Consider the following 24,437-nt stretch of genomic DNA (forward strand, 5'->3'; position numbering starts at 1 on the left):
GTTCCAGGAAAAAGGCTGAGCCTAACAGACTCCTGAAATATCTCTATTTCATTTATTCCTTAGGGTGAGAGGGAGTCCACACCCAGTTTAATATCTCAGAAGTCTTCATCCTGGCAAGTTCTTTCTGAGCTCTCAAGAAATCTGTTTCTTTTTTCCTCCGGAACTCTTTTTGCTCTGAGCTTGCCTACCTTGGATGCTTATCACCACCCAGCCAGGAGAAAAGGCATTTCTTCCCCTGGCGGCTCCCCTCCCTGGCTCCCTTCTGAGCCCTTTGCAGCAGCGAATGCTGGGTCTCGGGGCCCAGCATGCCTGAGCTACAGGGAGACCTTGAGTGATTTTGCTGCAAAGATATCCTGGTGGCCCATCTTCTGCAGTAAGGCCAGGGCGGGGCAGGTATGGATAGCAGCAAGGCTGCTGAAGTCATTCTGCAGTTCAGAGCCCTGAGCGTGGGAAAAGCTCTTCTTACCCATCTCACTCTCTTTTTTCTTGCTGGACTCTCACCTCCCTCCCACTCTCTTTTTTCTTGCTGGACTCTCACCTCCCTCCCCTAGCTGGGAAGACCTGGCCTCATTTCGTCTGTCTCCCCACATCCCAGCACACATAGTCGGCACCTGGTAAACATTCGTTGAATGAGTGGATATCTGCATTTCCAGCGCTTTGCCACATGCACCTGAGGTCAAAGTGCACCTGTGGTTTCAGACACTCAGGTCAGGCCTGAGCTGGTCCCTTCCTCCGCTACCTGAAAAAGAACCAAAAAAAAATGACATGCACACACGTGTGCACATGCTCACAACCCCCCTCCCCCCCCACACACACAGGTTCCTGGAATCCCGCAGCCCTGCCCCTTTACTTGGCAGGGCTCCAAAGCACGCTCAAATTCCCACAGAATTCAGACATGTAAATATTTTGGAAGACCCTGGGGACGGGGGCTGGGGAGAGCATCAAGCTGGACGAGGTTGGGGCCCCAGAGAACCCCGAGGGAGACGGGCGGGAGGGCCTGAGAGCTGTGCTCACAAAGAAGGCGTCTGTCTCATCACCACCCTCCCCCAGGAGAGCGGGTTCTGCACCCCGCAGCGGCTCGTAGGAGTCTCTGGGTCCCCCAGATGACCAGCCTGTGGTTTCCAGCTCTAAATATTTCAGGGCATCTACTGCAGCTAAGCAGCTCTCTGGGCATCCTGTTTCCTTGGGCGGCACTGCCAGGCTGTCTCCACTTACAGCGCCATGTTCTGGTTCAGGCAGAGACCGTGAGGCCGGGCGGGGGCAGCTCACTGCCTGGTGACAGGGGCAGGGGGTGTACGGAACAGTAGGCCTGGCCTGGATCCGTGAATCTGGAGATCCTGGTACCATCCCTCCACACACCACCCTTCTCGGCCGCTGACTCCTCCTCTGTCGGAGGGGGCTGGACCGTTTGGCACCTACATCTCTTCTAGCCCTAAATGTGCTGATTCTATAATGAACCAAGGCTAAGGAAAGCCTTCCCTAACACTCCCGTGCGGCAGCCACAAGCACACCCCTAGAAGCGCCCAGGACCTCGGGCTCTGACTTTCGTTTGGTCCCCTGCCTCTTTCCCTCCACCCCCTCCCCCCCCAGGACCACCAAGTGACACTCTGGGCGCCGCGCTCCACCCTCCAGCACCCCGCGTCCCTCTATAACGCTAGGGGGCGTGGTGAGCACACCTGAGAGGAGGGGCCCTGGGGCTGGAGACCCCGGCCGGGCAGGTGGGAACTGGCGCATTCAGAGAACGAGGCCATCAGGTCCTGCGAGGGCTGGTGGCGGTTCCAGAAAGCCTGGGGAGGGTGGGGCAAAGCGCACCCTCGGGGGAGGGGTGTCCAAATGACCTCCAGTCCCCCTCCTGCAATGCCACCAGCGAAGCCACCCCCCTCCCTAAACAACCCTCCCCCAGACACACACCGGGCCAAAGCTGATGGGGAACAAAAGCATTGCTGCGGGCGCGCAGGTTGTTTTACATGTGATTTGAATAGTGCTGCTTTCAAGCCAAAATAGCGCGGCAAGCCCCTCCCCGCCCTGTTTGTTCCCCTGCAGGGCCGCCAGCCAGGCAGTCCCAGGGACCCAACCTGAGCACTGGAGAGTCTGGGGGGGGTCCCGGGGCCCCCCGTGCTCGGCGGTTTTAACATGCGGCCCCCTGTCTCCTGCCCGCAGATCCTCGATGTCAATCCCATGATGCAACATGCCTCCCCAGCCCCAGCTCTGACGATGATGGCCACGCAGAATGCCCCGCCCCCGCCCTACCAGGACAGCCCGCAGGTGAGTGACGAGCGCCCGGGGCCGCGGGACGGGGGCCAGGCCTCCCCCAGCTGCACCCCGAGAGGAGCCGTCAGACCCCTGGGGGAGGGCGCCGCCTTCCACCAAGCCCTGCGTGCAGGCCCGCCGCGGTGCATTCTGGGCCGTGGTCTCAGCACGTGACCTTAGTCCGCCCGTCTCCAGCGTCAGAACGAGCCTCACGCAAATGCTGGGGACCCCCTCGGTGCCATGTGGGCATGACCCACACTCAGGGAGACCCACACTCAGTCACAGGGTGTTTGCCTTTGAGTTTGGGGGGAACATCCTCCTTAGAGGCGCCTTAGTGCCAGATCCCCTATCCACTGGGCACCAGAGCCCTTTTGTCGGTGGCCTCTTTGCCTCCCTGTTGGAGGAACTCGACCCGGCTTCTACCCAGAAAAAGGCCAGGGCTCACTCTGAGCTCTCCAGGCCCCTCCCTCTGGCTCTCAGTCACAGCAGCCCCCCAAGTTCTTTTGAGACTCCAACCCTGCTTGTAACTTCTTGCCGCCTGCTTAATGTCTGCCCTCCTTCTGGAAGGAAGCCTGGGGGTTGTGCCCCTGCAGTCCCGTAGCCCTTGCCACCCACCCATCCCTTCTAGTCCTTGCTCCCGCCGCCCGGTGAGCCTCCCACCCCCACTTGGTTCTTCCGAGACGCTGTTATGTGGCTGCACTTTCACAGAAGGCTCCACTCCCTGACCTTTACCTTCACACGCTCCTGTTTTCTCTACTCTGGTCTCTCAAGTCAATATTAATTCCACAATTATTTATTGAGCATCTGTAACGTGAAATGCGCCCTGCTAGAACATCCATTCATTTAACAGCTGTGCAGTGAGCGCCTACTGTGTGCCAGGCCGTCCTTCTCCCTGCCTTTTATCCGCCCCCCTCCCCCATTAGCCTTTCAAACACAGGGAAGCTCTGCGCCTGAAAAGGAGAGTCCAGATGCAGATGGGGCGGGAGGGTATTTGCCCAGCTGGCGGGAGCTCATAGAGCTGCTCTATGCCACACTCAGGTCTGCCCGCCCTGGGAACGACCAGGTGGGATGGGGCCACTTTGCGGAGCGTGCAGCATGCAGACCACCTGAAGGTGCAAAAGCAGCCCTTGCTCGTTGACCTTGGAGCACGTTTCCTTTTGTCCTCATCCCTGCTCCGGCCTTTCTGCTGCGTGCTTCCCGCTCGGTTCTCCACACCCCAGCCTCGTCACCAGGGAACCGCAGCAGTGGTGTTCCCTGAATGACTGCAGGGTTGGACTTGGCATTGGCCCAGCTCCTCTGTTCAAAGGCTTCTGGGTGTCCAGTGCTCTGTGAGGCCCTTCCTCCTTCTACAGTCTCAGATTCCAGATAGGAAGGCCCAAAGGAGCCCTGAACTGGCAGAGACCTTTGGCCTCCCAAGAAAGAGTGGGAAAAAAAGAGAGAGGAACCTAGGGGTCATGGGGGGTGGTGGGGTGGTGGGGGGACTGCCCTACCTCAGTGGAAGCAGATCTATTCCCTCATGTGCTCAGCCAGTCTTGGGGACTACCCTTCCCCCAACCTCCACGGAGGTATTAAGAGGAAGGAACTTTAGCTCCACTCGGGTTGTAACTGGGTGTGGCTCTCCAAGTTCTACAGTTGGGGGGGGAGTAAGAGATGGGGAACTTCCCGTGTTTAGCAGGTGGTGGGTGCAGAGGCCCACACCCCCACACTTCTGGCTCAGTGATGGATAAGGGTAGAGCCAAGGGGTCTGAGAGCACTGGATTGGCACCGCTGGTGGCAGCTCTTCCTTCCCCCACTCCACCCTGTTATTCCTGCCTGGACATCTGGGAGAAGTTTTGGTTTGGTGGGGATTAGCTGTAGAGCTCCCGCAGGCCTGTGCTACCCGAGAATGTTGATGGGGTGTAGTGAAATAGAGGAAACTAATTTAATTCTCAGTGTACAGCTGGATTAACAAATCCCAGCTGCTGCGGGGAGGTGAAGGAGGTGGGGCTGCAGCCCTAAGGCACTCAGCCCCCCAAAAGCCACCACTGAGCTGCTGCCAGGCTCCCTGTCGAGGGCCTCAGTGCAGAAGCCAGATCCAGAGCTGTCCTCCGAGGACCCATCAGGACATCACTTGCTGTAAACATTCACATTTACCACTGGCCAGTTTCCATTGGTCTTCCCTGAGCTGAGCGGGTTCCCAAGAAAACTGATGAGGGTGGGGGTGATAAGAGGGTTAGGACAGGGCTGGAGTGGGTGGCCTGGAGGAGATGGACGAAGTCCTCAGACAACGGCTTCTGACCCCTGGTACGGAGGGCTGGACTTTGAGGCCAACTGGCCTGGCTTTTGGGGGTCCTTCTCCCACTCTTTAGGGCATTCAGGATCCTTTGCCTTGTAGGGATGGCTCTTCCATTGTGCCTGGCCACTCGGGTTTTGTCCCTTCTAATTCTTTCCAGAGCCTGACCCCAGCTTCTCGGGGTCCTCTCGACCCCATTTCCTACGTAATGCTCACTATCTTCGAGAACCTGCAGCTCCCGACCTGCAATGTCTTCAGGAGAGCGGGGCCTACTCGGAGCACGGATCAGGCACATAGGGACCTGCTTCCTAAGGGAGGCCATGGGGATGGGATTTCCTCTTCCTTCACATTCCTTTAGGTCTGATCTCACCACTTTGGGGCCCCATCTGGCTTGTCTCCTCCAGACCTGGACAGCTGAGCACACTTCAGTATCACCACCCCAAACCCAGGTTCTTCCACAGGCAGGGAATGGACAGGCCCCAAAGTGGAAATGGAAGTGAGCAGCAGAGCCCTCCCTCTGAGACCCATGCCATCGTTTTAATAACGTTCCCGTTGTGCTAAGGGCTAGCAATACCGAGCGTAATCTATTCAAATGCACAGGAGAATCTCACTTTGGAAAATTAGGAATCTGTATTAAAAAAAATTCCCAAGCCCCGGACCTTCTTTATAATAAATTAGTTTTTTTTTTTCCAAGGGAAGTCCTTAACTTGGCAATTTCATTTTTTGAGGTTTGGGGAATAAAGTTATTAAAAATGAGGGAGGTTTTTTTTTTTCCTTCCCATTTTAGTAGGGAGGTTTTAGTGGTTATGGGCCTGTGCAGTTTGAATGCAAGCCAAATGGTATGACGGCCAAACAGCTTCCAGCCTCTAAGTTCCGTTCCAGTCCATCCTGGGGAAGCTCCATGGTTACTTGTAAAGGATGTCGCTCTGTGTTTATTGTGCTCTGAAAACTGACTGTAACTCTAGAAAGTACAGAAGCATCAGCCCCCTGGAACCTTCTACCACCAGCTTCTTCCTTCTGGGCGGTCTGTTTGAGCGTCTCCTGTCAGGGGAGCAGCGCCCTCTACTGTCTAACCACGGTACCTCAGCTCCAGGGACCCAGAGAGGGGTCCTTGATCCAGAGCCCCAACTCTGTGTCTGGATGAGGTAGCAGCGACTTGCGTAGGGAATCCTGCAGTGATTGTTTCATGGAAAGGACTGCCTCGGGGAGAACTGAATATGCCCCAGGCGTGTGTTCCCGCCCGCTGGACGTGTTGCTTCATCCCCACACGCCTTCCCTTCAGTTCTGCCGCAGCCTGAGTGTCCATCCCTGGTCTCTCACACCCGCCTCCGGGCAGGTTCCTTGCCCAGCACCTCCCACTGATATCGCAGAGTCATGCTCTACTCTTACCCCCCTCTCCCCCCACATTCTTAGAATCCCAGAAGTGCCTCTGCGGTCTCCAGAACCTCCCACCCTCCCGTCGCGGCACGTTGCTTTCACGCGCTTTCTCTCCACCTCTGAAATGTCACCTGTGGCCCTGACATTTGACCTGGGACGCTCCCTCTGTAGTTCCAGCAGCCGCTCCAGGGAAGCCATCCCCGAGTAGTGAAGGCTTCTACGCTCTCACTTTCCCGCACAGAGAAACTCCCGCCATAGGCCTGCCTTCCCCGCACAAGCAAGGCCCAGACCTACCGTTCCACAAATATCCTTGCCCTTGGCTGATGGGCAAGACAAATATTTATCTGGTCTGTTTATCCAGTCAGTGTTCAGTGTCCCCGTCAGGTAGAGCTCTGTGAGGATCTGACTGGAAAGTCTTTCCTTGTCTGACACCCGAGGCACAGCTCGCTGTGAACGCGGGCGCTCAGGTAAGAGAGCAGCTCGGGGGCAAATGGATGTGGAGGTGGCAGGACTTGAGGGCGGCTGGGATCAGGAGGGGGTTGGCGGCTCACGGGGTGCAGCTTCACAGTTGCCCAGAGGAGGCAAGGATGGGCGAAGTCAGAACCCTCGCTTCAAGTTCAGTGTGGTGAGTTCACTTCAGAAGGAAGCCAAGCACTGGCTTGAGACCCTGTGGCAAAAGGGGTCCTCCTCACCCCCCTAAAACCTTCAGAGTGAGAGCCCCGAGAGACTGTGCTTGGAGGTCTGGGGTGGTGATGATGGGATCTCACCCACCCTGCGAGAGGACGGCCCAGGCTGGGGTCCCGCTCTCTCACCCCTCTGAAGACCTTCTTTCCCTCGCTCTCCTGGTACTGTCCTGTTCCAGGCGGGGCCACGGGGGCAGATGTCTTGGGGGAGCTGATGGCCTTTGATCAGTCATTAGGATGGTTTCATTACCCAGAGGCAGAAAAGGGGTGGCTGGGGCCCCTGGCCGTGAATGGGCTCCATCCTGGCCAGGCAGCTGTGACCGGGCAGATGCAGGTTCAGATGTTTTCACACTCGCTTTACATTCCTCTCATCTCTTTAAGGGCTGGAGCCCCCTGCCTGGCAGGGCCCTCTGCTCAGCTGCCTGTGAAACACATTCGCTTTGCGGCTGTGGAGTTAATTCAGCAGCTTTGAACGTCCCCCCTAAGCCTTTTCTGTGGCTGTGATTGACGGTTCCCTCTGCCCCTGGGGGCAACACCCCAGGGACCCTACGGGGGACCTACCTTCTCTTGCTTTGACTCATCAAAACCGACTCTTCTCTTTCTCTTTTTCATTTTCTGCCGGATCTTTCTTCTCTTTGTGCACGGCGACCTCTCTCCCGGCCCGGCTTGGCCACCCAGGTCTCTAAACTGGATATATCCCTGAACCAACTCACCGAAGCCCTGCTCTCTCCGTTGTGTAAAAGGCGATAGCAGCCTCCAGGTCCGACCAAGAGGACTTTATTTCTGCTCCCACGTAGCAGAGGGTTGGCTGGCAAATGACTTTTAAGGTTGTGAAGAAACAGTCTGCCTATGTATCTTTTTCTTGGACGAGCTCACTACCTTAATTCTGCTATTTACCCCAAAATACAGAGATTATATTGCTTGATCCCTGCTTCCAAGCAGTAGAAATCCTCTTAAACAGGTACCAAAATTGTTAATGGCCCGAGGATACTAAGCCGAAAATCAACCCGGGAGCAGGTGATGGAAGCCAGGCAGAGGCCTGTGAGCACTTGGGCTGCTCTGCCTTCTCCGTGTGTACTTTGTAGAGCTCGGGTGTCTGTGTGTGGCCTTCCAGGAGTGGGGTGGGGTGAGCGAGGGCCAAAGGCGTGCATTTGTTGTCCTTGGAGTTCTGTGGCCTGGAGGAGCAAGAGTGGGATGAGCCAGTGGAGGAGAAATTCAGGAATCCTAGGCCTTGCCTCAGCTCCACGGCTGGTAAATAATAAAATCTAGGCAAGGAATTGCAATACCATTTTCTTTCATTCACTCATCCATTCAATAGATATTGAGTACTTTCTGTGGAGCTTCCAGACCTAGTGTGAGGTATTGAGGGTATAAAATTGGCAGGGTCTCTGCTCCCATGGAGCTCACAGACTATTTTGTGCCTCAGTTTCTGCATCTGTAAAATGGGACAAGCGTCTGCCCTGCTGACTTCACAGGATTGTTGTGAGGCCCAAACAAGGGTGTGCATGTGAAAAGCAGGGCGGTGCTTCTTAACTTTTCACCCATGACATCACTTTTTCACTCTATCTTCTACACATCTCCAGCAGCCAAGGTTGGACTGAGCTTTAATTCCTCTGTACTTGACTCTTAGCACATGTCTCTAATACCGCAGGAAGTGCAGGCAAGGCCAATGAACATTTTACAAGCCACGTTTCTTCAACCACTGCCTACAAACCCTTTGAAAATTAATCCGTTAATTTAAACCCCCATTTTACACCATTGAAGTAACTTTTCTGTGGTTTGCTTCATCCGGCCAGCCCTGGGGGGGTGGAGGCTGGGAGCTCTTGGCGCTAAGTCCGGCTGACCTGGCTCTGCCTCCACTTCCCTCTGCCTGGGGCTCCTAGCTGGTTGAGGGACATTTTCAGGAGCCCCCTTTGCTACTGCCCCTGTTTGAGCCCCTGAACCCTTGAGCACATTCATCCATTTGGTAGGTCCTTCAGGCACTCAAATAACACTCTAGAGCCCCCCATGAGCCTGGCTCGATGACGGGGGCCAGGGACCTGGCTACATCAAGGGGCTCCCAGTCTGCTCACGGAGACCAACAAATAAGGGCCCCAGAGCGTGATGCCTGGATGCATATCCAGATGAGGAAGGGTCCATTCTACCTGGACTCGGCGGCAGCGGAGGAGCAGGAGAAGGGTGGAGAATCAAGAGATGTAAGGATGTCCCTGCAGCTCCAGCTCCAGCTGTCCAGGGAAGCAGGGAGGGGGGATGTGGGCACTTCCGGCCAAGGCAGCCAGGGAAGCAAAAGCATGAAGATGCCAACCATGGCCTCCCGCAGTAGCAGGCATGACCGGAGTGCAGGGAAGAAGAGGGGCTGCTGTACGGTGGGGTCAGACGCCCTGTGGACAGTGCCCCCGCCTTCCATCCTGGACTTCGCTGCCTCCCACCTGTCCCAGGTCCTTGGACTCCCTCCTGGTTGCCAGGAAACCAGACCCCATGCCCCGCTTGCCCTGGCACTCAGGGAGTGCCTGCTCCCCTCGGAGCCCGGCTGGCACCTTAGCGGCCCCTAGTGGGCCAGGCCTGGCACGGTCCCCGATGTTCTCCAGTCCCCAGGACTTGCCCTGGCCCATGGGCTGGGCGCTGGGGATGGTCAGCTCCCTCTTCCCTGTGCAGGGGGTGGCTGAGGAGGATGCCTGCTGAGCCGGTGTGGAGGGGCTCTCAGGCTTCGATTGTCCAGGGTTTGCAGAAAGCGGCCCTGTGGGAGGTGAGTGGTGTCATAGTCACAAAAGCAAGCTGTATGTGAAGAGGGGCCTGGGGGCACGGGAGATGCAGAGCCTCGGGCCTCCAGGAGAGGTAGGGCTAGGCTGGAGTTTGGATCCGGAGGCAAAGACTGACTAAGAGAAGCTCTGAGTTTGGTCCATTATCTGAAAAATGCTTAAAAATCAAGATATGCTGAGCTTCCACGGTGTGCCTTGCACCTCCACATACCTGGTCTTGCCATAGCCCTGGGGCGGTATTATTAGCTCCATTTTTACCTGAAGGGGAAACTGAGGCTGAGAGAAGCTGAGTCCCTTGTTGATGGCGACATAGGGGGTGATTGGTAATATCTCATCTGCAGCACCACGGCCCCCTCCCCTTGTACCTTAGCCCAGGCTAAGCTTGTGCTAGAAGCTTCCTTCAGCAGGGGTAGGACCCCTAATGCCAGCAAAGCCCCAGAAACAAATGCAGCATGGACTCAATTATCCCAGTTAATTCCAACAACCCTGTACCTTGGGCATTAGGGATGGGAAACCCGGGTCCAAAAGGGTCTCTCTGGCAGAGAGGGTCAAGTCCAAAGGAGATGCCTGTCCCTGAGTCATGCCACCCCTGAGGGCCAGCTCTGGCTGGACGCCCGCTGCTCCCATGGTCAGGAACTGCAGATTTCAAGAAGGTAAATCTGCAGCCGAAAAGACCTCCCTGGATGGAAAGGCCTGTCCCCTCCACTCCAATCCTCCAATCCGCCAGTCCATTCCATCCTTCAACAGGTATTTTTGGAGACTCTCTGTCTCAGATACTGGGGCTGCAACAGTGAACAGAAAAGACGGGGTCCCTGCCCTCAAGGTTCTTATGGTCTAGTGGAGGAGAGAGACGAGGAGGCGGGCAGGTGTGGAGAGGGTCGTGCAAGTTCAGAGCCAGGGCCTAACTAACCCTCCGCCAGCATCCGCTGAGTCCTCCCAGCGATGGGAGAAGGTGGGAAGTGTCACTCCTATTTGACAGATGAGGAATCTGAAGCCCCACAGGGTAAAGTGACATATCCATGTTTACCCAGCAGTGAGTGGCAAAGGTGGGATCCAAATGAGTTCTACCTGATGCCGTCACCACTGAATCTCTGCCATGCCAGCTACTTCCCAGGGTTGGTAGACGGACTCTGGCATGGTCCCCGATTCCAAACCACTCCCTCCCATGAGCAACAGAGAGGAACTCTGAATCGAAGCTGGCAGAAGGCTGCAGCTGACGGCGATTTGGGTCCCAGGGACCCCGAAACCTTGAAGCCCCATCAAGTTTCTCGGGCTTTCTATCTTTAAGCTCCTCCACAGCTTCCAAGGGAAGTCAGCACAGCAAAAGGGCCACCTTTCTTTGATCAGTAAACCATCCATACCTTTCTCCTTCCATTTCTCATGGAAGCACTGTTTCTGGCTGAATCAGTGACTGGGGAATCGGCTTGACTCGTGAGAGGGTTGTCGAGCATTAGGGAGAAGCTGGGACCAGCAGGGAGGATGGAGGAACTGGACAGGCAGCCAGAAGCGTGGGCTAGGAGGCAAAACTGCAGTCTGACTTTAGCCCTCCTTTCCCTGCACCCCCTTTTGCACTCAGGGAAAAAAAATCTTCCTCAAAGAAAAGTAATTAAATGTACTGATTCACATAATATAATTTAATTGATGAAAATTTGGACTTGGAAATCTCCATCCATTACACAAACTGGCTGTGATCTCTAGCAGTTTCTTTGTGTCTATGGGTTTCCATTTTCTCATCTGTAAAGTGTGGATGACACTAAACCTACTGCCCAGGATTGTAGTTAAATAAAAGAAATGTTTTAATAGCGCATTAGAACATAATTGTGCCACTCTTTCGCCACAATAGCATTTCCCAAAAAGAGATGCAGGGCTGGGGAATGGTGATGCTTAATAGGAAAGAAAGCATCAATGGGGGCATTTCAGGTGACAGTGAGGGCCAGTGAAGTGTCAGGTGAGAAGCATTTCCCAGCACGTCTTAAACTGCATCATGGACAGTCATCTACTCACCTTCGTGGTAAGACTAGCGAGCCGTGGCAGCTGGATCTCTCAGCCCCTCTTGATTTTGCATTCCTACAACCCTCGGTTCTTCCCAGTCTGTTTTAGGATTGGGGGGGTGGGCAGGGGAAGGAGCCTTCACCTAGAGGTGTCATAAACCAAGGATCCAAGCTTTCTGGTTTTTGTTTTGTTTTTACATTGGTAGAATGTCATTTTTTTCTATTAAAGATTTATTTTATTTATTTCTCTCTCTTTCCCCCCTGTTGTCTGCTCTCTGTGTCCATTCACTGTGTGTTCTTCTGCGTCTGCTTGCCTTATCAGGCAGCATTGGGAAACTGCGTCTCTTTTTTGTTGCGTTATCTTGCTGCGTCAGCATCCTGTGTGTGAGGCACCACTCCTGGGCGGGCTGTGCTTTTTTCATGCAGGGTGGCTCTCCTTGCGGGGTGGACTCCTTGCACGTGGGGACTCCCCTGCGTGGCACAACACTCCTGACACACGGCAGTACTTCACGCTTACCACGCAGGTCAGGAGGCCCTGGGTATTGAACCCTGGGCCCTCCATATGGTAGGTGGACGCTCTATTAGTTGAGCCATGTCTGCTTCCCTAGAATGTCATTTTTAAAAAAGATTTATTTATTTTACTTTATTTCTTTACTCCCACCGCCCTCCTTGTTGTTTGCGCTCACTGTCTGCTGTCAGCTCTCAGCGTTGGAGTGGGCCAGCTTGCCTTCACCATATGGTAGACGGGGGCCCAATTGCTTGAGCCACATCCGCTTCCCTAGCACCAAGCTTAAGGCAGGGCTGGTTCCAGCTAAATGATGGAGGGAAGTCTGTGGTTAGAGCATCTTAGGGCAGAGAAGAGTATGGAGGTGGTCCTTTGCCCCAAGGAGACCTTTCAGGTAAGAGGAGAGATGAGACCCATAGAAACTTGAGTGGGTTTTGGGCACAGCCTCACGGCTGGTGGCCAGCAGGCCTACCCAGGCTACACCATCACCCTTTCCCATTCTCTAGCCATGATCTTGTTCTCATGACTAATCCTCCAACTTATGGAGCAGGTCTTATCCCCTGCCTTTTACAGATAAGGGAACAAAGGGTCAATATCATCAGGAAACTTGCCCCAAAGCAGGTAGCTGCAGAGTGGCCAGGGAGCACCAGGCCAGGGCCCCAGACCCTGCTCCTCTGCTCCTTCTACTCCCTGCGGCTTCTCTAATCTCCCAGGCAGAGACATCTCAAGACATCATTCAACTTTGCCCCCCATCCTTCCATGCCTTAGTTTCTCCATGTTGAAAGGGGACAGCCCTCCTCGCCTGACCTCGCCTGTGTTGATGCCATGCCCACACTCCATCTCTGGGGAGCTGCCGGGCAGGGTCTCCTTGGGGGAAGGCTCGGCGTAGGGAGTGGCTAGCAAATGTACCAAGCCTGTAAGCCTAAGGAACAGCAGGAGGGAATCCGGGGAGCAATCCTGAAGTCAGCAGTGTGCTGTACCAGTTCCCAGGGTGGGGCGGGGAGAAGGGGCTGAGCTGCAGCACTTGCCACTTTCCATGGTGTAAATGCTCCCGTCGTGGCCAGGCTGAGCTACCAACGTGATGGCCACCAGCTTGGAAAATCCCTGAAAATCTGACCCTTGGCTTTCATAGGCTGCTCCAGCAGGCACTCAACAACCGTGTCCACCCAGCTTGGCACCCCTACCCCACTCTTTAAGCCACACTGCCCAGTAACTGCCCCCACCCCAGAAACGTACATCAAGTGACCCCATCCCCTCATCCCCCCCAAGCCCATCCATCAAAACCATCAGAACCATTTCCTCTGGCTGGCCCTTAAACAGAATAAACAAACATCTACCCAAAGAGAACTTAGGGAGCTACTTCTTTTTCCCTTCTTCAAAGTTGTCCATCAGAAAGACAGACACCTTGAGAGGTCAGCCCACTCCTACACAGGTGTTGGGGTCACCAGCTAACGTGCAGCAACCACAGGCTCTGGTGGAAAGACATTTTAGTCACAGAAAGAAGAGACAGGGCGAGCTCAGTAGTGGGCGTCAGTGCCCCAAAGCCAGCGGGTCTCAACCTGTGGCTGAGGCAGGGAGGTCTTCCACGAGCAGCACCCCTCTCTTGTGCTCATGGGCTGCCAGGGTGGCGGAACCCTGCTTCCTCCCCTTTAGGGACAGAGACTTCACCCAGGTGTGAGCTGGGTGTCCTCAAACCTGCCCGCCACAGTCAGGCTGTCCTCAGCAAATGTTGATGCATGCTCAGGACAGTGGGGGAAAGATGGGCCCGGCAGTCCCCTGAGCCACAAAGGGTTTTATCTTGCCAGACTGACACACCTGGTCCTGAGCACAGGCTGCCTTTGTGGGTCCCAGGGAGGGGCGGCAGGCCTCACTCTACGCACTCTGACTGTCCCCTACCACGAAAGACATCCCGTCAGTCTTATTTCTACCCAAATGACTCGTTTTATTTATTTGTTTGTTTATTTATTTAATTATTTATTTCTCTCCCCTTCCCCCCCCATGCCAGTTGTCTGTTCTCTGTGTCTATTTGCTGTGTCTTCTTTGTCTGCTTTTGTTGTTGTCAGTGGCACGGGAATCTGTTTCTTTTTGTTGTTGCGTCATCTTGTGTCAGCTCTCCGTGTGTGCGGCGCCATTCCTGGGCAGGCTGCACTTTCTTTCGTGGTGGGCGGCTCTCCCTACGGGGCGCACTCCTTGCGCGTGGGGCACCCACACAGGGCACTCCTTGTGCGCATCAGCACTGCGCATGGGCCAGCTCCACACGGGTCAAGGAGGCCCGGGGTTTGAACCGCGGACCTCCCATGTGGTAGGCGGACGCCCTAACCACTGGGCCAAGTCTGCCACCCCAAATGACTCATAAACCTAATGAAAGGGCTCATCGTTTTGTATTTTCTGCTTCTGGTCAAAGGGCACTGTGTTCGTCTTCAGAACCATTTCTTTCTGAGTGTGCAGGTGCACCGTCTAGTTTTGTACGGCCCTAAATCGTTCTCTAGAGCGCGGTCACTTGAAGAGGGGCCAGGTTTTCTTCCCACGGCAGCACCTCACAAGCAGGTCCTCGTTCTATATGCTCATGTTCTTTTACACGCGTTCTCTTATCTGTGCGCAAGCCACAGACCCAGAGTGGCCGCGCCCTGCAGCTGGGAACCAGCCACCCCGGCTCTGCTCACCTGCTGCCTCCTCTTTCTTTTCTGCAGATGACGGCGACCGCCCAGCCCCCCTCCAAGGCCCAGGCTGTCCACATCTCCACGCCCTCTGCTGCCGCCAGCACTCCGGTGCCCAGCGCCCCCATCGACCCCCAGGCGCAGCTGGAGGCTGACAAGAGAGCTGTGTACAGGTAGGAGGCTCGTCAGGCAGGTTCCTGAGCCCCCAGCCAGCCTGGGGCCCAGCTTGGCCACCAGGGGCGAGCACGCGGGCTGGGGGGTGGGCTCATCGGAGACCATGCCAGCAGCTGCACTCCTTGCCCTCCCCTCCCACGCCCACCCGGAATCCCTCAGGTGGCCACTCTGGGCTGCCTCCAGCTTCCTGGAAATGTGCAATGGGGGATATGAAGGCCTGGGCATTCTCTCCCCTTTCCCACTTTAACTGAGCATCAGAAAGCCTGAGGCTGGTGAGCACCCCAGTTGTCCACTGCACCCCAACCAGCCCTCCAGGACACCCGACTTCTGATCGGACCATCTAGTACTTGATAGTGCTCAAACCTTAGGCTGCAGGCAAATCGCTGGGGGAGCTGGACACAGTGTGGACATCGGGGCTCCATTCTCGGGGATGCTGACTCCTTAGGGGTAACCCTTAGGTAACCTTAGGGAGCAGGAGCCTCTTTTTTAAAGCACCCTAGGGGGAGTCTGATGCAGTTGGTTTTCGCACCCCACTTTGGTCCACGGTAGTCATCGGATTTTACCAGTAAGCGGTGTGCGGGGCTGCATAGGTTCTGGCACCCTCCCTGCCGATGGGGAGCTTGAGGAGGGCAGGCAGCTTGTCTTGTCTTGCCCTGCACCAGCTCCACGGAGCCAGGGCTGGGCTTGCCGAGTGGGGCGCCAGGGCTCAGGGGAACGCCTGTCTGCTCGATGAACTCCTGCTCTTGTGCCTCGTCCGAGAGCCCACCCGAGTGAGGGCCTCATTTGTCCGTGGGGAGCCCTCACCATTCAGAAAAGAGGCCTGTGTCAGCCCTCGGTGTTAAGGGGGACCCTGGCACCCATTCGCTTGTATGTGGGCACGGACAGTCCCCCGTCTCAGCAAGTGCAACTTAGCTGTGACTCGGTATGCTCACAGCAGGTGCTGATGCCAGTAATGTGTGCAGGATCCGCCCGAGACAACGTGGACAGGGAGAAGACTGCTGCTTTTCAGGCCCCACGCCCAGGGCGGGTGGTCATGGCGGGCACGGCTGCCTTTATTGTCAGCAGCACTGGCACTGTTTTCAGTGGCTCAGGTGTGCCGGGTGCCTCTAATGCCAGCCAATGGGAGCCCCAGGCTCTCATCCCAATGAGTCCCCATCACAGCTCCCGGTGTCAGGGTCCTTCCATGCCTGGGTTCCACCCTACCCAGTGCCCGGGCCTGGCCCAGCTGCCTGAGGTGGAGAGCTGTGCCTCGAGCCCCAAGAACTCCAGGACCTGGTCACAGTACATCTCAGGGAGACTCTAAGGACGCGTGGGCTGGGCTCCCCCTGTGTGGGACTGGGCCCTCCTGCCCCACACCTCTTCATGCTCTTTTATTGAGCCCTTAGTATTAAAATGTGCAGGCCCCATGCTAGACTCCAGGGGAAAGAGGGCGAACATGGAAAGGAACCACACAGACATGCAAACAAGAAACCCGCCCAGCAAGATCGGCGCTTTACCAGGGAAAGCTTCCCGGAGGAGGCAATAGTTCAGTCTGCTCTTAAAGGCTGAGAGAAATCAGAATTTCCTGGGTGAAAAGATAGGGTGGGGTAGCACTTTCCAGGGGAGCAGAGGTTGGAGTGTTGCAGGAATGGCCTGTGGCCAGAGCAGCTGGAAGGGAGGGGAGGAGGCTGCAGGACCCACTCTAAATTCACCCCAGGCAGCGTCGGGCAGGCTTGGGCTTTGTGGGGAGGGCAAGGAGGGGGAGTGACATGGCGTCTGGAAACTGCCTGCCGGCCTGATGACGTGGGGCCATGCCCATCCTGCTCCATGTAGGTCACTGCTCCTCGAAGTGTGGTCCGTGGACTAGCAGCACCTCAGCCCCTGGGAACTGGTTAGAAATGCAAACTCTCAGGCCCCACTCCACCTTGACCTGCACTTGAACAATCCCAGGTGATGCACACGCACCCTGGAGATGGACCCGGGCAGGGGGGAGACCTGCAGTGAGGATGGATCACAGTCCAGAAAGGACCCCCGGATTAGTGGTATAAGAAAAAGGTTCTGGAAACCTAGGTTTGAGTCCTACCTCCACCTGTGCTAGTCTCTGGGCGCTTTAGTTTCCTACCCAATCAGCAAGTTTGGTGAGAATGAATGAGGTGGTCCATAGAGCCTCCAGCCCAAAGCAGGTGGGTTCCCTTGGTCCCTTCCCAGGACCCCAGAGGCAGGTTCATACCCCACTCAGGCCAAACTGCAGGGCAGGTGGGCCCCTCCCCACCAGAGCTGGCATCAGCCTCACCTGAAGTGTGAAGGCCCAGGTCTTGCTTGGAACCGGCACTTACTCTGGCTCCCCTTTGCTCCTGAGCTTGACCTTCTCCCTCTGAGCTGACCACCCCACAGCCCTTGGTGTTCCTGCAGCCACCTAACCCTGAGGAGAAGGGAATCCCAGGTCACTGCCACCAACTGCCCAAGCAGACACGGCCGCCCCCACACCTCGGGACCACGGAGGCTTCCCTCTCTCCTGTGCTGCCCCTGCCCCAGCTGCCCCAGCGTTGGCCCTGTGACCACACCTCTCCCATTGATTTTCATGACATCTGCCCACCTTGGGGCAGCCTGACTCCTCCAGAGCTCTCCGGGGAGTCTGCATTTCATATCAACAAATGTAACAAGACCCTTTTGATTCAGATTCACGCCCTGCCCTGGCTTTCGGTAGCCCCCACCAGCTGCAGCTCTCAGAAACACAGATGAAGCGGGGAGGGGGCTACCACAGGTGGGGGTGCCCTCCCAGACCAGGCCCCTGCTGGATAGTAGCGAGGCAGAGTGTCAAGAGCAGGGTGAGTGGAGAAGCCTGCAAGCGCCGGCGGTTTTCTGTGCGGATGAGGATGTGCTAATGAAATGTATTGGTTCCCTTCTGATGTGGAAGCTGGGAGGGGGGCGGTGAGAGGGGAGGCAGAGTCTGTCTTTAATTGGATCATACCAGAGCATCATCTGGGCTAATCAGCAAGGCCACCAGGAACTCCCACTCAGATTAATGAAGGCAGTATAATCCGGGCAGATCCGATGATTGGATGTACTTCGTGGAGAACCGTGTTTGGGACCCAGAAGCAATGCTGCAAGGTGGTCCGAGGAGGGGCCACTCAGTGGGATGGGGTCCACAGGCTTGGACCCAGCTCACTTCCCTCCTTCCCCAGCCCCTGCCTCCACCCTGGGGTTCCCTCCTTCCCCACTCCACCCCCAAAGAAGTTAAAACTTAGCTGCCCTTCCCGCCCCCTTTCCCTGCTGCCGGAAGGTGCGTCCTTGCTAGGTGCTGGCTGAGTCCTGGGGATTAGGTTGGCGGCAGCCCAGAGCAGGGCAAGAGGGAGAGGTTAATTCCGCCTGTGCTCCCTCCTCCCCTCTGGGCTCCTTCTTTCCCCTTTGAAGTGAGTGGGTTCCCATGGAAACGGCGATGTCCTGGGGAGCCCAGCCAGACCAGGTGCCTGTGGAGGAGAAGGATGGTTTGGCAGGGGCCGCTCTGCTAAGGCACTGGCTCTCTCCCCAAGGCTGAGACCCCGGGAAGTGGCTCACCCCTGGGGGCTGAAGAAGTTGCCTATTATTGATAAGGAATTGCTGGCTTGAGAAGACAGGTCCCTTGTGCCTGGCTTCTCCATTCAAAATGCCTGAGAGCTGAGCCGCCGCGCCAGGTGGAGAGGCCGAGATGCCTTCTGCACCCACGCTTCTCGTTTTTCTCACAAAGGAATGAATGGCGTTAACATTTGTGTTAACGTTATTTCTGGTTTTCCCACTCGATTGTGGGCTCCATGAGAGCGGGGTCTCGTCAGTCTGGAGTTTGCGTCGTGGCTGTAGTGGGTGTGAAGTAAACACTTGTCAGGTGGACTGATGAACTAAGTGAGGCAGTACCCCCAGAACCAGGCCGCTGTGCTGGCGTTTGGGGGGAGGGCTGGTTTCCGCGGTGTAAATGCCCCCACCGCAGCCGGGTTCAAGCTCCCGGGGGGATGCCTCTGAGCAGAGCTGGGGCCAGAGGTGCAGGCTCCGCAGCTCGCGGCTGGTGCTGGCGGCACGTCCCTAGTTGCGGGTGTTATGACGCCGCTCCGAGGCAGTTCCCCAGAGGTGGACTCTTCTGCTTCCTACCACAGGTAACTCTCCATGGTCTCCACACTGCGAATGGGATGGCTTTCTCTTCCAAAGCCCATGCCCACTTTACGTCAGGGTGAGGAGGATCTGAGCGTACAGAGCACACACACAGGTAGCGAGGCGCACAGTCTCTGCTTTTAGATGGGGCGGCACGCCTTCTAGGCCATGCTGGTTTTACTTGTGCCCTTTGCAGCAGTCCTACACGATCTGGCCCTTATTGACCAGTCTGCCCTAAACCCTGGCTCTACGTTGAAATATTCTCTCTTAACGAATGAATACTTAGAACAGCGCCTGGCTCCGAGAAAGTGTTTTATAAGTGTTTGCTATTTTATTCTTTTCCTCCCGAATCCCCATTTTCTCTCTCCCAGAGTCCACCTGGACTGCCCCTCTCCTCCCATCTTTGCTTGAGCCAAGCCCCACCTCTCTCTCCCCGTCTTTGCTTGCGCATAGCCCCACCCTCGCCCCAGCTCCCCCTCCTTCTCCAAGTAGCTTCCAAGCCTTCCCTGGTTGCGGCTTGGTGAACGCCTTCCTGGCAGCTCCAGCCCCCCGCAGTAAACCCTGTTGCCGCCGCCTCTTCAGTGTCTCAGCTTTCAGAATGCCTGACCTTTCCGCGCGGCGTTTCTAGTTCCTCCCATCAGTCCCATCTCCCCGTAAACCACAAAGCCACATGTGACCTACCCCCAGATAGCTCAGATTCAGTCCAGTTCTGATTGAATGAAAGCAATAGGAAAAAAAAATTTTAAGGGAATGGGTATAGCTCAGTGGTTGAACACCTGCTTTGCATGTACGAGGTCCCAGGTTCAATCCCCCGTGCCTCCTTAAAAAATAGATAGGCATGTCTAGAGCCCTCTTTACATTAGAGTTCTTCCTTCTCATCCAGACTGGGCTCCTCCAGCACCCACACTCGTTTGGGGAAGAAATAAAATAGGGCAGCGGGCAGCGTTTGGGCCACTCGCCTTGAACTTGTCCTTCTAAAGGTTGGGGACAGTCCCAGCCTGATCCTGATAGCCCTTGGGCTAGAGGTGCAAAGGCAGTCCAGTGGTGGCGCAGGCCGTGGCGCAAGCTCAGACTCTAGAAATAGACTTGGCAGTAACTGGCCTTGCCACCTAGGGCAAGCTGATCTCTTTGAGCCTCTGTTTTCTCAAATTTGAAAAAATAATAATAATAATAGCTAGAAGAAAATTAGATCATAGATGGTAATACCTGGCACGCAGGTAAACTGGGGTGAGGAGGGACAGACGTGAGGGTGTTTTAGACAGAAGCACCTGATACATTCAGGATGTGAAAAAGTCTGGGGCATCCAGGGAGGTGAATTCAGGGTTAGGGGCACAGCCTTTGGATGTGGATTCAAATTCTGGCTCCACCTCTGGTCACTAAACTTTTCTAGGCCTCAGTTTCTTCATTTGTTAAATAGGGCAAAAATAGTGCTATCTCCTAATCAGAAGTGCCGTGAGGATTAAATGAGATGACCCACATAAAGTGCTTGGTGAAGAACCCCACTTACAGCCAGCACCCAGCACCCTGGCGACAGTAGCGGCTGTTACCTGGTTGGGAAAATGCAGGCAGGGGTTGCCGAGGTGACTAGGGAAAGACTGGTAAAGACCCCAGTCAAGAGTCTTCTTGCTAAATTCTATTACTCTTTTGCTGAGCTTTACTGTGGGTAAAGCATTGTGCCCAGTTCTGAGAGGGGTTCCCAGATAAGGCAGGCAGGCTCCTGGGGGCTGGGGGAAAGGCAGCCCTAGCAAGTAGGTGTCCTATAAGCTTGGCACGTTGTCTGCGCTCTGCGGGATTGACCGGCAGGCTTCCCAGCCTGCCGCACTGTGTGGGAGGGTGTCACTGGTCCCCAAGAGAGGTGAACCCCAAGAGAGCCGGGCACCACACTGCCTTCCCTGGGGCCAGGCTGGTCCCGGGGAGGGAGGGAGCAGCCCACAGTGCGGTGGACAGACAGGGTGGTCATCTTCAGCAGCTGCTGGCTCAGGACCCTGGGAACTGGCCCATCCTGGCGGAGTGTGTTTGAGGGAACTCCTTCACCCTGTGACCCCAGGGTGTTCGGCGACCCTGGGACTTAACCCCGCGCCTTTCCTGGCACTGTGGTTGGTCGTTCTGGAACGTGCTGGGCGAAGGGGCCTGAGAACAGAGATATCCAGCCATTCCGAGTGGAGGAGTCAGCACCAGAAGCTTCGCGCCAGGGCCCCTGGACTGGGTGTTGTGGGCAGATGTTCCAGGCTGTTCTGGGCGGGGCTCTCTGGGCTGCAGCTCTGAGCAGCCATCTGCCTTTGTGCGGTCGTTCTATTCACGGGCATCCGTGGTAACTCAGCTCTGCTGCTGCCTCTATAATCAGGGCCGGGATCCTGCTGGCGTCACTATCTGGAAGGTAGAACCAGGCTCAGCTCACTCCTGGGACCAGGCAAAGCCTGCCCCTGCCCCTCCTGCCGGCACCTGGAGGCCCCCACCCCTGCTGGTAGGCTCAGAGGCGGCAGCCGCCTTGCCCAGGGAGCAGGTGTGTTCAGAGGCTGTGGGTCCTGCTGTTCCTGACCCACGCGGAGCTGAGAAGTCCAGATACTCCGCCGAGATAAGAGTTCGAGGAGTCTGGAATCCCAACGACTCTTAGGATTAAATGTGATAGCTGATGCGGACAGCTGGGGGTGCTTGGCTGGAAGGCCCTCAGTGCATGGTAGCAAAATTGGTATAGTCACAGTGATAAGTACTAGGCTGGATCTGTCCCCCTTACAAGACGGAAGGCAACTGGCCCTTGGGCCTCTCCGCGTGAATGGGGTGGGGGAGGACATGGAGAACCACCAAGCCGGGGCTTCGAGGGCACGTACAGCATGGCTTCTGGCTGGGGCTGCACGAAGCTGGGCGTGCCCTTCTTTTCATCATTGTGCCGCTCTCTGCCTTTCCCAAGCACTGATCCAGGTTATTAGCAAATGGAAAGACCCCAAGACTCAGATTTCAGTGTGAGTTCTGACCTCACTGCTGGGTGACTCCTTTAACCTCTCTAAATAAGCTTTCCTGCCCCACAGGAGAAAATGTATGTTCTGTAAACACTTGAAAGCCCCCTCCAAACACACAGAGGTAGTATCCAAGAGGAGGTTCTTTAGGCAACTCATTTGCTTTAGGCAACTCTCTTGGGCTGCAACAATCTTGACGCTCAAAGGGTGAGCCTAGCGTCTCTCCTCCACAACCCCAGGATGCATTGTGTGGCTCAAGCGGACAGGAGTGGGGACGAGGGAATGAAGTGATTCCAATAACGGTCCTTCAAAAAGGGTTCACAGGGCAGAGGAAAGGGCACAGACCTGGAGCTGGGATACCAAGATTGAAATCTCAACTCAAATCATGTGCTGGCTTGATGAGCTGATTTAGCCACACGGCACCTCAGTGAGGTAGGTGGGTGTTTGAACACAATGAGCACCAGTGTCATCAAATGCTTGTGGGTGTGGGTTTTTAGTCTCTGCCAGTGACCCAGGCAAAGAGAATTGTTCTCCCCCTCGTCCCACCACCCCTTCCCCTGCAGTGTTTCTCTTTGGGGACTGGCCCGTAGCTCGGATGGAAGCTCTGGCCCTCTGGCATTAGCTATGTGACCCCCAGAAAAACCCTTCTCTTTTCTGTGTCTGAGTCCCCTCTCCTTAAAATGCAGGGACAAGGACATGGGATCCCTTCCAGGTCTCAAGTTAGGGCTTCTTTGTCATTTTGCCCTTCCAGGCCTGCCTCAACATTCACTTGGTTGAGATTTCATGTTTATTTTTTTTAAATGCATGGAAGGGGTATGCACGTGTGTAAGGGGGGGTTGGCAGGAAGGAGACAGAGCAGGCCGTCACCTGCCTTGGGCCCCACCCTCGCCAGGAATGGTCCCGTCCACCCACCTGGGGGAGGAGCGCCTGGCCGAGCCCAGGAGCCCTAACAGATGCAGCTCCAATTTAGCAACAAGGAGAAGTCCTCTCCCCAGCAACCCAGGCGAGCACACCGCCCACCGGGCAGGACTAAAAATACACCCGCCTGGTCTCAGCGTCACACCTGAATAAAAATATATCCAACCGGGGGGCTGCTGGCTCCTTCTCCCCTCCCCGCTCTGCTCTCTCCATCTGGTGCCTTTGAGGGGAGGAGAAGCGGAGGGCTGGGCGAGCACCTTCCTTCACCCTCACTGCCCGCCTCCTCGTCCCTGCCAGCCCCCCACCCCTCTACACGCACCCCAGCAGAATGCTAGAGAAGGCCGGTCTTTCTGTAGCAACTGGGACTCGGAGCTGCCAGATGGCAAAATCTGAACTGAACCCCGAGGAAGGGATGAATTCTGAGCCCAAGGAAACTCGAGGATTGTATCTTGGAATCTTCATCCCCACCGTCATTGCTTACTCCATTCATTCATTCATTCCCATTCATTGATTCACCAAATACTTGTGGCTGCCCTGCTGTGTCCCATACACTGGAGTGAGCTTTGGGAATTCAGAAATCGATGAAACAAGGACATTGCCTGGAGGCACTCACCCTTAGATGAGGAAGAGTGATATGCACACCAATAACTATAGTTAGTAGAATTTAATAAGTGTCAGAGAGATAAAAATAAATTTTTACTGGCAGTGCTTTTTCGGTTTTCAAAAACAAGGTTCTGAGTTCTGATAAATTGTAAAATGCCTCTCCCACTCCTCTTTCTGTGCTGTATTTGAATTGGCATGTGGGCTTGTTTTCCCTGCCAAATGAGCCCGTTGAGATGGGGATATAAATTTACTGGAGCGGATGGTGTCATTGTTGAATAAAAAAGGTGCCCACACACCGTTCCAAGGAAATGGAACAAGCATTAATTGATAGCTTACTAAGTGCCAGACACTCGACACATCTCCTCATTCCATCCTTACCATACCCCGCCTGGTAGGTGCTCTCCCTGCTTCATCAAACGGGAAACTGAGTCTCAGAGAAATCTCAGGATCTTGCCCTAATCACGCAGCTCCCTGACTCCAAAGTGGGTGCTTGTCTCAGATCGCCAAGCTTCCCGCCCTGCACCGTGAGCGAGGTCAGAGGGGAGCCACAGAGCATTTCCTTCGGTGGTGCCGAGAAGGCGATGGTCTCTTGCTTGGAGAAAAGGCGGCATTTTGAGCTGGATTTTGAAGATCATTAGAAGGGGTTTTAGAGATATAGGAACAGGCAACTGACTTGGAAGGAGCAGTTGGAGCACAGACACGGGGATAGGCAAGCACGGGGCAAATGCTGAGAGGAAGAAGTTCCGTTTGTCTGAGCTAACAAAGGACAGGAGGCAAGCGCCCACCTGCTGCTCCTGCATCAGCACATTGCTCTGCTGAGTTGAGAAGTGCTGAAAAGTGGGGTGTGGCCATGTCGTGAAGCTTCTTGAGTGTCCCTCTGAGGACTGCTGACTCTGGTCCATCAGCATCCAGGACACATTTCCCTGCTTGGTTCTCTGAATGGGCTTTCTGGTAGTGAATGAACTCCCAGGAAGGGGGTGGTGGGCAGTCCTGGAAAGTGGCCCTAGGATATTGTCTCTGATTTCTGTGATCCCAGTGACGGCACGAGAAACAAAGGGCCGGGGTTCCTGGGGCGGTGGGCCTTTAGAGACGTGACGGCCACTGTGTGTGCTGGTAGTGGGTTAGGTGGCTAGAGAGCCAGCCTGACCACTGCGTTTCCCCCTCACCCTTGCCCCACCAGCCAGCGGACAAGT

At 55.6% G+C, this 24,437-nt stretch overlaps 1 protein-coding gene across 4 annotated transcripts in view; it reads left to right on the top strand.

Moving 5' to 3' along the window:
- Positions 1-24,437, top strand: part of PKNOX2 (PBX/knotted 1 homeobox 2) — a 272,823-nt gene that overhangs the window by 193,926 nt on the left and 54,460 nt on the right. For all 4 annotated transcript variants that reach the window (XM_058289381.1, XM_058289382.1, XM_058289383.1 and 1 more), the window contains exons 4-5: positions 2,161-2,265; positions 14,528-14,667. In XM_058289381.1, the coding sequence (XP_058145364.1) occupies positions 2,179-2,265; positions 14,528-14,667 (227 nt within the window). In that variant the 5' untranslated portion in view covers positions 2,161-2,178. The remainder of the gene's footprint in view (positions 1-2,160; positions 2,266-14,527; positions 14,668-24,437) is intronic.

The sequence above is a fragment of the Dasypus novemcinctus genome, chromosome 27 (assembly GCF_030445035.2).
Source record: "Dasypus novemcinctus isolate mDasNov1 chromosome 27, mDasNov1.1.hap2, whole genome shotgun sequence".
Taxonomy (NCBI): domain Eukaryota; kingdom Metazoa; phylum Chordata; class Mammalia; order Cingulata; family Dasypodidae; genus Dasypus; species Dasypus novemcinctus.